A 14,610-nucleotide genomic window follows, 5' to 3' on the forward strand; every position below is an offset into this window, starting at 1 on the left:
AATCTTGATCTTTTAGACCAATCTAAACTGTTCAACCAATGCATCCAGGGAGTTAAATGAATATGACAGTGAATAAATGCACTCACACTTTTAGGGCTTTCCGTTCCGCCTGGTTCCATAGATCTCCATGCCTTCTTGGTCCACACACCAGCACTGGCCACGGGATGCATCACACTGCACCAGCATTTCAAGAACATTTCGGACATCATAAAGTGAGCAGCCAAGCTTGAACTCTTGAGAGCACTTCTTTAAAAAGAATCAGCAAAATCAATCACCTGAAAACCACTTCTAATAGACATAACCAGAGCGGTGTGAAGTTACATCTCTCATTTACAAAATGAAGTTACAAACTCACCGTTACATCAATGCATAATTAAGTGTAAATGATGACCATACACAAAAAAATTTTGAGAACTTTTTTTTAATGAAGTTGTACATACATATAATTACATCAGGTCTTTAAATAAACTCTTTAAATGTACAGCTGGTATTTCTCATCAAAAGAAACTTCAAGTTTTAAATCTAAATTCTAAAACACTCTTTGTACAGATTAATAGAAATTGAGATTAAACAGGCATTTTCAAGAATTATCCCCTTACGCCTTAGTTTTTTGTTTTGTTTTTCCTTACAGTTATAAAAACTGTACATAAATTATTTTTCAAAGGGAAACAAATGAACAAAATGGATTGAATATATGCCTTTACATCCATCACAGGATTAGCTTAGTTCACGGTAGCAACTCTTAAATTATCAACAGGATAAACAGACATTAGTGAGAAGATTCACCTATCTCTGGAGATCCTTGATAAAGTTAGAGTAGCCCGTTTTCTTGTGACTTGCTACAGCATCCTTCAAGACTGTAGAGAAACATGCTGATGTATTAGACGAGTTGTATGAAAACTATCTAGTTGTTGGTCTAATGAGCTTGTGGGCATTGTGAACCTTTAGTCCATTTCAAAAACGTGTAAATCCTGGACTTTGTGTCAGAAAAAAACAAACAAAATAAGACCACAGTGGTCTGTTTTATTGGCACTTTAAAGTTACTATTTAAGTGGTGAGAACCTTTATAACCAGATATTTTTTCCTTGAACATAAGAGAACTCTTAAACATGTCCGCTCTCAGTTCATATTTCCTTAAGCTCACAGAGTGGAAATACAGACTGGATCTGCTTTGGGGGTCTAACTAAAAAAAAAGAAGTGAAAACCTAAATTTGGGTGTGGTGTTGTGACCTCTTCAGGTTTTTATTTTTATAAAACAGATAATCCCTTCTGTGAACATGAGAAAGAATGAATCTGCTATAATGAGCTCTTCCTATTTAGGAGAACAAAAACTTCTTCAAGCAGATATGTTTATAGACTTTAGCATGAACACACCAACATCTTCCTGTTTCGCACATTATGTGTGAATTTTCCTCGTTTCATATTTGGCGATGGCCAACGTTTTACTTCACAAAAGAGCACATCTACTGAACAGGAGGATCATGTTGAAAAAAACCTTCTCAAACACGTAGTTGTGTGCAAAAAGCGTGAGGTTTCGTCAGAAGCTCATAAAACACACTATAATGTGTGCATCACACAGAGCAGAGGGTGCTCATCTGCTGCACTTTCCCCAGGTCCGTCAGAAGCTGTTTGATGCGGCACTTGAGCTGTGGGAGTCGGGCCAGGGGTTCAGGGGGCTCCAATTCTCCTGTGAAGTCCAACCAACTCTCGAGCACTTCATACAGACAGAGAGAAAGAGAACGAAACCTTTACAAAATATCAAAACTCTTCTCTGCTTCTTGCATGAATTTTTTTTTTTATGGCAAAAGCAAGCAAAAGGTTTCTGATACACAATGTATAAATCATTATCCATGACAACTGTGCTCATGAGCAAGACATTTAACGTTAACTTAGCGCTAACAAATTTGACCAGCCGTGGTCATGTGGCAATAAATATAATTTAGACTTTATAATGGCACCTTCCATATTGCTTCACCCTTACCATCAAGCTCTTTCTCGATAAGGTCCATTCGGCCAGAGAGCTGGTTCTGAACATCCTCTATGTGTGTAAGCAGGTTCATCTGCCATTGCAGACAGTTCCTAGCCTGCTCCATGGAGCCCTTATTGTTGTCATTCACACAGCCAGACAGAGCAATGGCACTGCTCACCTACACAAACCATAAAGAGCACCGATTTCAAAATCGGTTCAAAATGTACATTTCATATACTGAACCTATCCAGATTGGAGTTTTAAGTGTCCTATGCTTACCTCTTCTTCCTTTCGGTTAAACTGAGAGGAAGTTTGCGTCCCCTGCTCATCCCTTGAGTGTTCGAGGCCTGTACCGGGAGGTTTCTGGTAGCTGTGCTCACTGGTAATATAAGTTTCAGGGCTCGAGTTTTGGTTGAGGTGCTCTTGGAAATGAAGGCAGTCTGGAACGCCACCCATAGGCTGGTCCTCATCAGAGTTCACCCAAGACCGGGCCCACAAGTGCAAACTTGGGTTGTGCTTGTTTCTAAAAAAAAAAAAAAAATGTTGAGTTGTGAGAGTGTATTTGTAGTTTTTCTCAGAGAAACTGTAAAAAAGCTCAAGAAGCTCTGGACTGTCCACATAAATTGAGACATGTTGTTGTCATGTTTGCTGTATCACAGGCAGTTAGGTTAATCCATAACGAGTCAAAATTTCTTCTCATCATTAGCAACAAACATTTTTTTTTTACCATGCAGTTTATCGCCCTGCCCCAGCTTAACCCATCTTTGCAACAATTCTTTTTGGATGGTTTTTATGGTAGCAATATGTTTGTTTTTTCAAAAATGTCACATGTCAAAAATTTGGTATGCTTCTGGAAAGGTAGTGTCTCTTACTGTAAAATATCCATCTTCAGCTGAAGGCCATGAAGCAAGCTTTTAACACTGTAAACATCAGCCAGCAGCTGGTGAGTGGACACGATCTTCTTGGCATTCTGATGCGAGTAGTTCTCTGTGAGGAAGGACAAGCCATACATGTGGCCCTTTTGGAGCCAGTCTTTATCATGGCGGTATTTAGCACTACACCTCTGACCTGAAAAAAAAAACAAATACAGTTCATTAACAACTTCGGAGCAATTTCAGTTTTATATTTTCTGTACTTAAACTTAATTTCCATTTAAATAAACTGTTGAAGATAAAGCTACAAACTCCTGCTGACCCTTTGTGCACAGTATTGACACACAGGAATGTTACCTGGAGGGTCTCTGCAGATGTAACATATGTAGTGATCAGGGATGCTGTCCTCCAAAAGCCCCATACACACACTGTGCTGCCAGCACATACACTCCTCACACTGTAAAGACAGAGATAACAACAGAAACCATTATTTGCAATTTTACAGACAGCAGATTCAAAACAAGGACACCAAATAGGTACTCAAAACCATTTTAAAACACTCAAGATGTTTCTTGCATGAAATTGTATATTTACAGACAGCATTAAAACTAGTTTCAAAATTCATCTTAGAGTAAACCTACCTGAATCATAAAGCCGTTTTCTTCATCCATCTCACAGATGCAACGAACGATTTCATTGGCACCATCATCATCCTCATCCTGGAAGTCCTCCATGGTGATCGAGTCCAGATCCTGGTTATACTCATCTCCACTGAACAGCAAACTCTCAGTGGTCGAGTCTTCCAGGAAGTCGATGTCTGATAGGTCTGAGATAGGAAAAGGAAGTAGGATATGAAATGAGGCTCAACATCACATCACTGACACCATATTCATGCTGACTTCTATCTATTAGCCACAGAACACATTAAAATTGAATGGTAAAATGATTCCATTATTGGAAAGCGGCTACAAAAAGCTGTAAATCAATGAAAAGACATACTCTCCCCGGTGAGGTCGACAGACAGTATGGCACGAGGGTATTGGAAGGTGCTGTGCTTGAAGGCACTAGAGGAAGAACGATGTATTGGGGAAGACGCCCTATCCAAATAAGCCAACGACATCTCATCCAGGTCTGAGTAACCTTAGAATAATGAGAACAATATGACACTCATTTCATACACCAAATAGATGGCTAAAGTGAAATGAGGCAAGTCGAAATTGATGAAATTTGAAAGTTGCTCTAATTTTTAACTCACAGATGTAAGATTCAAATATTCATTTGTAAAACCTTTAAGTAAAAAGACCTCTGAAAATGAGGCAAACATATAACTTACAGTGCAGTTTTGATTTCTTCTTCTTTTTTTTCTTTTTCTTCTGTTTAATTCGGAAAATGTCCTTCTCCTTCCTGTCCCTTCTGTCTTTATCCCTCTTTTTCACTAAATAGAAAATAAATACAAAATTTGATGAAAACTTCTTGGTTAAACAACGTAAAATTGAGATAAAAAAAAGAGATTAGTAAAAAAAAAAAAGTCCATAAACTGACCAAACAACTGACATTTATCCTCCAGTTTGAATTTCCGCTCTGTCTTTATACAAAGCCCTGAAGATCAAATAAACATCCATAAGATGAAAATGGAAAAATCTAATTTATCGTCTTTAGAATCTAAAGAAATAGCTCACCATCTAGGTGCTTTTCCTTCTTGATAATCTTGTCGTGGAGATTATCGAAGCTGGGAGGTGGTAGGGAGACCTCTGTACTGTCTGAACTGACAGAAGCAGAAGAACGTTTCTTCTTACAGAACTTAGGAGGCCTCGCACAGCCAGAGCTGTCCATTTGAAGCATGAAGCCCTGAGAGGACAGAGCTAAGACCACAAAGAGAAGATCATTCAGTTTAATTGTATAACTGTTAATTCCACAGCCATTTCACTGAAATCAGCCTGACAAATAAAAACTTACAGGAAGAAGTAGAGACGGTCCTGCGTCTCTTGTTATCTGACATATCTGACAAGGTGCTCGTAGGCATGGAAGCAGACGTGGCCCTGGTGCGGCCCACCCTCTCTGGTGAGCAGACCTCGCCATCGATTTCTTTCTCAGTGTTATGATAGTACTTCAGGTGATAGTCCAGCAGTTTTGCTTTCCGGAATGCTTTAGAGCAGCCAGGGACTTTACACTTAAATTTATTATGGTCCAGGTCTATTAAAGACTCATTGGTAGCATTGGGGTCATCAGACTTCTTGGTGTTAATGACTGAAAAGGAAGGGGAAACCTTTGTAAGACATATATACAGACTTTCAAATTGAAGTGAGTGGAAGGCAGTGATGATTCATACTTGGCTCTCTGGCATGTTTGTTGGCTTTAGGAGTCCTGGAAGGGACTTTCTGACATGCAGCTAAACATAAAATGAGAAGATAATACATAGTATCTAAATTATCACAAAAGCCCAGCAGCAACACCATTACAACCATTAACATAACACAATCTAATGTTGATATTTTCAATATATCCAGGTATGTGACTTTGCTGTTTATATCAACGAAACACAAAGTGTCCTTCAAAAGGTTCATGGAGAAACAATCAATTCTAAGGCCAACCAACCTGTCACTACAGAAGGTGAGTTCCCTTCCAGTGTTGTCTGATTACTTGATAACACATCAGGTATCTTGTCCTTCTCACTGATTGGTGACTGAGCAATGTTAGTAGGTGGAGCTGTGGATGGGCTTCCTGAAACTGGCTTTTGTGGAGGAGCTTCTGTTTTAACTTCAGTGCTGCTGTCTTCAACTAAAAAAATAAATGCATAAAATAGCATGCATCATTTACACAGATCAAGTGTTTATGCAATTTTAATTACAAGGTATTTATTACTATTCATAACGGTTCTATTGGTATGCGTATTCACTGACTTTCAAAAGTTTTAAGTCAGTAAGTTTTTTTTTTGTTTGTTTTTTTTAGAAGTAATAGTTTTATTCAGCAAGCAAGGATGCATTAAATTGATTAAAAGTGACAGTAAAGAGATTTATAATGTGACTAGGGTTGTAACGGTTGGAGATTTTCACGGTATGATAATAGTCTCAGAAAATACCATGGATATACGGTTTCATGGTATACGGTATTAAACAATCAAAAAGGTTTTTTTTTATGGGGTTGACCAAATGTTTGAAAGCATATGTTTATTCAAATTTCATTAATCAAAAAGAAGAAAATTTTTACCATTTATTATTTATTAGTTTAATAACTTATATTTATCAATAATAATGCATACAAATTAATAAGTTCTGGTTTGACTTAATTTTTCTGGATTCTGTACTTTTATGATTTAATAGAAAATAAACTATCAAAAATGGTGTTAATGAAAATGCATACAAATTTTACAATTTATTTGATGTTTTAAAAGCTTTATTTTATGTTTTCGCAAAGGGCTGCACAACAGAGATTTACTAAATTAAAATGAGGGAAAAAATTATATTCCCCAATGTTTATGTAAATTATTATTATTATTATTTTAGAGGTAGGCTACATTATAGTACAATTGTAATTTCTGTCAATTTCTTCGAGTTAAAAAGCAGACTTTTATTTGGATGGGTTGTATTGAAGAGCTTTGAGTGTTAATTTATTTGTTTTTGACTGGTTTTCTCAAATAAAATGATGAAATGATTATTAATTGTTCTCTCAGTGAGGCTCTCAGTGTTTGTGTTCATGTCCTCAGATAGTGAGACAGCAGGCACTATTAACCTGGCACTTTAAGCCACGCTGGTGCATACTTGTGTATGTAGTACATGACACAACGCCGCTCATTCACAGAGAAACATGCAAAACAAACAGATTAGCATATATATTTATATAGCAGGGCTTTCGTCATTATTTTACAGCTTTGTTTATTATTTATTCATCAATCCTCCGTCTCAGTCCTTCAAATGTCTCAGCTGTACACATGGGTATGGTTGCACGGTGCATCGATCCTTCAAAAGTATCGCAATTCTAGGAAATAAAAAATGTCACGATTCCTAAATTTATTAGTATCGATACTTCAAAGAATGACTGCGTTCCAGATTTGTAAGAGACATATTTCATGTTGGTGTGTGCCACACAATTTTGGTATCATGACAACACTACGTGTGGGTGGAGAAAGAGAACAGTAAGGTGGAAAGTTGTTGACTAGGCGCAGGTGAGATTCTGTGTCTGTTATTTTCTCTCAATACCATAGATAAGCAAATGTACACAGTATGATAATAGTACATGTTTATATCATGGTATATCGTCATACAGGTATATCGTTACAAACCTAAATTTGACAATTTGTATTTCAAATAAATGCTGTTTTTTAACTTTCTATTCTAAGAATCCAGAAAAAAAACTTTTTTTAAAAATATCAACTGTTATAAACATTTATGATAAGACATTAAGTTTTTTGAGAACCAAATCAGCATATAAGAATGGTTTCTCTAGGATCAAGTAACTGAACACTGAAGAAATGGCTACTGAAAATTCAGTTTTGCTTTTCAAATAATTATATTTAAAAACATAGAATTTTTTTAAAAAAATGCAGTATTGATGAGTGTATGAGTCTTAAACATTTGAAAATCGTGCAAAACATTTGAACCGTCATTTTTAAGTGCTTAACTATGCCATAAGCTTTACTAAAGAAAGTTTATGTCTTTCACCAGCTTTTTGAGAGTCATCTGGAGGAGGAGGAGGAGGAGGGTGAGTGCTGGAATCCCTTGTGTGCGGTGAAGAGGGATAAGCCTGGTCAGAGCTTGTTGCTAGACGCTGAGATCGTCTTCTCCTCTGAGGGGAGTTGGTAGGGGCTATGCAAAAACGGATATGCATGTTATTTTTGCATCTACTTATATTTATATTAAATTCATAAATATATAAATTTAAATATTATATTATATATTTAAATGTATATATACATACATGCTTACATACATATATATTATTATTATTATTTAATTTTTTTCTGGTGCTGGTGAGTTTGTTGTACCTTTTGATACCTGACAATGGATAAACACTACATACCTGTGTGTGTACTGTCTGGGAGGGTGTGTGTTGAACTGGCTGAAGGACTGGGATCAGGGGCTCCGGTTGTGTTCTGATTACTAGTGGTGGACTCTCCCGAATCATGTTTGAGTGTTCTTGAGCGAGACTTGCACAGGGATGGGCTAGAGAGGGATGCAGGGTTTTTTTGACAACTGAGGGACTGGGATCTCTCATCAGCTGGACTGACATCGGCACCTGACGCTTTCTAAAAGGTGGTAGAGAAGTAAACATGACCGAGTGTGTGCACTACAGTGATCATCATGTTGATACCAGTATGTCAGTTTTATCTATACCTGCTGTGATGTCGCTGGAAGCTCTTTTGACTCTGCTTTGCATTCAGACTCAGTGTCAGCACACCCTTGATGATCAGAAAGGAAAATCACACACAAAAGTCATAATCACTATGCTCTGCTTAATTACTGTTACAGTCCATTTAATAAATATTGAAGCCATGATGATTCTCACTATTAAAGATGAATTCAGAACATGTTTGACTCTAAGGCCATCATGTTCCACAACAATATTGTTTACCTGCCACCTTGCTGAGACGCGTCCTTTTACTGCTGCACAAGTTGCCTTGTCTTTTGTTCCTCCTTTTTGCTGTAGCAGGTTCAAGCACTTCAATAGCTGGCTTACTATCCTCCTCTTCTGAGTCCATTTCTGCTGCATGAAACAGGAAATAAACAGATGTGGCTGATCAATATGAACAAGGTGCTGATTTAAGATCAATCTGAAAACCAAATGACAAAGGTTTCTGAAAGATATATAACTGAACACAAATCAGTAGGAGAGCTTCACCGTAAAGCATCCAGAAACTCATTGGGCAAGAAAAGTCCTAACAAATCACATACCAAGTTTCTCTGATTCACTCTCATCATCATCATCATCATCATCCTCTTCGTCATCGTCAAGCTCTTCATCTGATCGCTGTTCCCTCCTGTCCTCTCGGTCCTTGTTGCTGTTGGCGCTGGTACGTGGTCTGTTTCCTCCTCTATTCTTGGCTGCAGCTGAAGCAGCCTTCACCAGAGCGATCCAGTCCTGCTTGAACACAAACCAATGCACTATCAGTCACATCTGACATGGACCAGTCACAAACACACCTCTGACAATGGCTAAAATGCAGAAAAAAAGCTATTAATAAAGTAGTAAAGGTAACTAAGGAGGAAGAATAAAGTGATTTGGCATCCCTGAGCTGCCTGACTGGCACAAAGACGCAACTGTAAGCTGTGTGGACCAGCTGCTTGTGTCTTCAAATATTATTCAGGATTGACCCCATGCATTTTACCTTCTGAAAGAGAGGAAGAGGTCAAGGACAATACTATAGAGGGCCACACTGAAATATACAATTAACTATAAAGCATTCTCAAAAATGATCGAGCTGTGAAAAGCAAATCTATTACAGGGGTCATATGATGCGATTTCCAGTTTTCTTTTCTCTTTGGTGTGTTACAAGCTATTCATGAGTAGATAAGATCCCTAAAGTCTCAAACCCAAAGAGATATTTTTTAAATAAAAGTTAAGACTCGCCAACGCCCTCCGAAAATGCCTCTTGAACGCCCCTACGTCTACGTCACTGTGTGGGAAAATTTGCATAATGCCGCCCAAATGTTCACACAAAGAAAGGAGGAGCAACTTTGATTCTCGCTGTAATATTGTTACTGCAGCCGCAATGTTGTGGAGATGCTGTATTTCTTTGTGGAAGCGAAGCTACTATGTTTGGCCTTCCGAAAGAGGACACAAGGCATTGACAAGAAATCAGTGGTTAAGTTGTTTTTACAACACTGTTCCAGAACTGTTCAACCCAAATATTCAGATGTGTGCAGCACATTTTACGAAGGACTATGTTTACTGGGAGAGTAGCCTACAATGCTGGTGTTTGGACAAATAACGCTGACTCACAGCCTGTAAGTACTCATTTACATTTAAAGGATTTGCCACTGATGATTCAAATGCAAGTTTTGAGATGTGTAGAGCAGTGCTAGTTGTTTGTCATTTCTCTGATCACAAATGCAGACATGGCTTTATGTTTACACGGCGCGATGCAACAATGAGTAAAAAGGTAGTACAAGTCATTATATTCAGTAAATATGTACCCACTGGATGCAACAAATGCCTCATTTGTAATGGGATTTATTGGTTTTGTCTCGTCGCACCGGTACACGGAACACGGTGGTGAGGGCACTAACATTTCCATCACATGCTTGAAGTATTCGGCAAATCACAACACACTGGACAGCTGGCCAATCAGAGCACACCTCGCTTTTCAGAATGATGAGCTTTATAAAAAATCGATGGGTTTCAGAAAACAGGGGCATAGAGGAGAAAAAATAATGTACAGTTTGTGTGGTTGTTGTTGTTTTTTTTACCTAAAGCCACAAACACATTTCAATACACAAAATGTCTTCTTTTTTTTAGCAACGTCATATGACCCCTTTAAATTTATTAGAACCTATTTGTTAGAAAAATAAAAAGGAACTAATGAGGACTCTGTGAAGTCACTTTAATAAACTTACTTGTCCTTTTGCGTCTTCTGGCATGGACTTGATATGGATTCTTTTCACGCAGCGAATGACCCCATCATAAAATTGTACAGTGTACGTGCCTAAAGTAAACAAAATAACAGCAAATAAATTCTTCACCTTTTAGATTTGATTTCAAAGATTGCTGAACCTGTGGATGCATTTTGCTAAATCCTATCCGTCCTAAAATAGCATTTAAGTAATTTTTCTTATGCATTTGAGAACAATCATTAGTTAACCAAAGAAAGACAGATTCATTTTAACTGAATGATAATTAGACTGAACTTCTTAATTGAAAAAGGACAAAAAAATTAGATTTCTGCCCTGAAGGATCAGCTAGGTGATCTTACCTTCCTTATTGAAACTTTCAATCTTGGCAGGGTAGTAGCGGCAATCCGTCCATCGGGCAAGCACTTCCTCACCATCTCCCAATTCCTAAAAATGCAATAAAAACAAAACAGACATGCAATTAATTATATTCACCAACTCATACAAATGCAACCAAGCCTGTATTGAAGATATGGAATGTGCTGTGATCATAAAAGTGAATGGTTAGAGCAGAACAAACTGTGATGAACACACCGCAAACCACTGATTACTTCATGTAGCACCTGACAAGCTGATTATAGTAGTTTAACAACCACACAGATAAGTGAATAGTGTTTAAAATCCATTTTAAGAAAACCACAGAACTTTCACCTGTATTTATAGATTCTTAATCATATTTTTGGTAAAGCTTTCTCTAAATATGGCATAATTCAAAAGTTTGTTGTCAGCGAGATTTTTTTTTCTTTCAAAGAACATATTTCAAATAAAAACCTCAAAATCCTTTTGAACATTATATTCAACAAAAAAAATCCTGAAAGATAGTTTTCTACAAAACTATTAAGCATCAAAAAACTGTTTTCAACACTGACAGCAACAATAAATGTTTTTTGAGCAGCACTGTCACCACAGGAATAATTTATTAAAATATTTTACAATATCACTGTATTTCTTTTTTAGACTGAATAATAAATGGGCACAAGATAGTTCATTTAGAATCTTACCAAAACCAAACTTCTGTACAGTAGAGTAAGTGAAACAACACCTCTTTAAATAAAAGTCACAAAGGTCTATGTATTTTTTTTTTCTTTAAATGGATGATTGCTTGCAGCCCAAAGAAAAACATTGAAAGGTTTTGGCTATGTAGATGGAGGAAAAACCCAAACAATGATGGGACAAGCAGTTTGAGAGAGCCAGATCAAGGTAGATGGGCAATTGAGGTATGTACTTGTCTCTGCTGGGGTATGTCTTTTTGGTCCTCTGTGCTCTCTGTACTTTCAGGAAGCTCAGGAAGGCGAGATGCTCTCATCTCGCTGAGTCTCTCCTGGCAGAAATGTTTGTAAGACAAGAATTAATCAATCACTCATCTGATTAGCAAATGAGATTTTCTTTTATTTCATTTGAGTGGCTGAAAACGTCAATAAAGTTGCAGCTTCATTCGACATACATACTCTAAAAGCCAACAAAGTTCCCTGCATTTCTCATGCTTGCCATGTCATCCTAGACATTTCAGATCATAAACATATGAAAAGTGGAAGTACTGCAAACATACAGACAGCTCCTCTTCTTTGAGACCCTCTTTGCGAAGCGCTGGTCTCTCTAATGGTCGAACCCTGTTGCTGTCCCAGAGAATCCATTCATCGTACCTATGGCTCCAACGGTCAAAATGCACAAGCATCTTCCCCTCATCGTAATCAATTTTTTCAATACGGGAAGGGTACCTGCAAAGAAACCATTCAACGTGGATCATGGATAACAACAAGCACAGAAAACATTTAAAACTTTTCTTAAAGAAAGTGACACATAAACAGACAAATGCTTCAGTGTTCTTCCAATTTGTTTTAAATGAGTCCAAATTAAAAGCATCCTTAAATTTAGAAAGCTTATATTAATTGACTTATATAAATAATAAAAAGATTTAAATGTCATAAACATTTTTACACTATTATATAGATTTTTCTATTAAAATGTCCACAGTCCCTTAGCACTACCTTAAAGCCATAGTCGAACCACAGTTTAAAACCCTCTGTTTGAACAAATATTTGATAGAAATAGTGATTGTACTGAACCTTCAAAACGAATTCATACCATTTTTGCAGGTAGTCTTGGGCCTCAACTCTGGCACCAACCTCAAAAGTAATCCCTGGTCGATTTGGAGGTTTCTTGCTCATTCTGAGTGTACTCTTACCAGGTCTTTCTCAAGACACAAATTCTCTCTCGTCCTATGGATGGACCTATGAAAAAATACATTATCTATGAACAATATCACTTAGACAATCATCACTTATACCAACTATATAGTAAAACAGACAAACAATTTGACTGCTTCAACATGCACTGCATTTGCATAGGTAGTATTTGCAAATGGACCAGTAAACATACACGGTTTCAATCAAGCTGATTAAGTAGCTTATGCCTTACTATTTTAACAGCTTGCAAAATAAACCAGGCCTTTGAGCAACCTACTGTATTCTGATAAACTAATATCTGGAGATATCTTAAGATATTTGTCTAACGTTTACATACTTCAACGTATCACGAAGTATGACTTTTAGATGCAAAAAACAGAAATCAAGTTAATGCATCAACGCTTATAGAAAATCGTTCAGAAAGGACAGTGGCTAACTACGCTAACCAGCTACTGTATTCCACTTATAACACACTAACGCACAAGTTAAATCTCCATGTTAAAAACTGATTATCCTGTAAAGAAAACACAAACATCTAAAATAACTACAATCAATTTGAAGAGTGGAAAAACATAAAAAAGGGTAGCTGACTCTTTTCACTGGTTTATCTTAGCTTGCTAATGCTAGGTACTGGCTAACGAGTATCTCAAATTTCCTGCAGTATGAACATAATTGTCAAGTCTTTCCTGAAAGAGTCACTAAACCCGCGAGCAAAAATAAATAACCTCATTATTTTACAGTTGAACCTTCAAGTCAAACCTCTCATTGTCCAGTTAGCACAGCAGAACTAGCCAAGCAGCTAATGCTGTACCAGCTGACCTAGCTAAACCGTTCCGAGGGGATAAAACTATGTGCAAAAAAGAGAAAAAATGACAGGCCACTTTTTATCGTTGTTGAAACGAATCGAAGAATGACAGTTGCTTTCTGATGGCCGCTATACGCGTGACATAAACATTTACCTTTGAAAATTCATTGAGAGAATAGCAATTAATTCCTATAGTGTTTTCTATTCATTCCAGCTCAGTTGATTTTTACCCAAACTGGACGTGCGCGCGCACGCTTGCGACGCAAAAAACGCCTGAAGGCACGAGCGCCACAGACTGACACGTGACCTATAACCAGACGTTTTGCGCTTTGCTTGTTTTATTGTAAAAGAGACAGAGCCCATTTACTTCAGCTTGATATCCGCCATCTCTGCTACAGTGCCAAATATGGTTTTTGTGAAGTTTTATAAGTTTACATGAATTGGTAAAACTTAAAATTCATTGTGCTGGGATAAAATTACTCCACCATAATTATTTTCTTTTGGCCATGGATGGGACAAAATCTCATCTGTAGCCTACACATCATCTGAATATCAACATATGTAGGCTTTAGTCAGTATGAAGATATTTTATGTTTATTTGTTAATGAGGAATTTATGGACACATTAATGTTTTTAAGTTTATGTAGTAAATATATTAAATATAGGCTTATTAAAAATCTGCATATTTATAAATATACAACATATATATACAAGTATATCCATGCGCTTCTCGCCACAGGTTTGAATTAGGCTATGTTTTAAAACAGTGTTATAAGAACTAAATTAGCATTCTAATAAATGGAATGTTTCTATTTAACTCCCTTAAAAACACATTAGCTGTTACATCATCATCCTACAATTTAAACAGAAACACACTTTTCTGAAGGAGGGCATAGTCTCCTTTCTTCCACTTTATATATTCCACAGCTTTTGCCATTTTGCAGGTACGAATTATAAATAAACACATGATCCTCTGACGCCATCTGCAGCTTAGCAGCTTTATTTACGTAGTTATTTTTAAATCATGATATTATATGCTTGTTTGACACTTTAAGAAAAATATTATATATATATATATATATATATATATATATATATATATATATATATATATATATATATATATATATATATATATATATATTAAAATAGGCTATCATAATGAATTAATTTA

At 36.7% G+C, this 14,610-nt stretch overlaps 1 protein-coding gene across 4 annotated transcripts; it reads right to left on the minus strand.

Annotated features, from left to right (window-relative positions):
- Positions 1-407: 407 nt before the first annotated feature.
- On the minus strand, positions 408-13,737 carry LOC127975008 (PHD finger protein 20-like protein 1). Of its 4 annotated transcripts, none has more exons than XM_052578715.1 (24): positions 13,591-13,737; positions 12,531-12,676; positions 11,995-12,163; positions 11,671-11,766; positions 10,748-10,832; positions 10,392-10,480; positions 8,730-8,916; positions 8,410-8,541; positions 8,172-8,236; positions 7,858-8,083; positions 7,500-7,643; positions 5,437-5,619; positions 5,171-5,230; positions 4,798-5,088; positions 4,521-4,703; positions 4,384-4,440; positions 4,175-4,276; positions 3,841-3,981; positions 3,483-3,667; positions 3,199-3,298; positions 2,842-3,037; positions 2,249-2,492; positions 1,982-2,147; positions 408-1,714 (listed from the first exon to the last, which is right to left on the minus strand). In XM_052578715.1, the coding sequence occupies exons 2-24, from the start codon at positions 12,611-12,613 to the stop codon at positions 1,572-1,574; spliced, it is 3,327 nt and encodes a 1,108-aa protein (XP_052434675.1). In that variant the 5' UTR covers positions 12,614-12,676; positions 13,591-13,737; the 3' UTR covers positions 408-1,571. The 4 variants fall into 4 exon arrangements, with proteins under 4 accessions (XP_052434675.1, XP_052434674.1, XP_052434672.1 ...); XM_052578714.1 differs by having other exon boundaries at positions 8,410-8,538; positions 8,730-8,919; XM_052578712.1 differs by having other exon boundaries at positions 8,730-8,919.
- Positions 13,738-14,610: the final 873 nt, after the last annotated feature.

This window comes from Carassius gibelio, chromosome B16 (assembly GCF_023724105.1).
Source record: "Carassius gibelio isolate Cgi1373 ecotype wild population from Czech Republic chromosome B16, carGib1.2-hapl.c, whole genome shotgun sequence".
NCBI classification, from domain to species: domain Eukaryota; kingdom Metazoa; phylum Chordata; class Actinopteri; order Cypriniformes; family Cyprinidae; genus Carassius; species Carassius gibelio.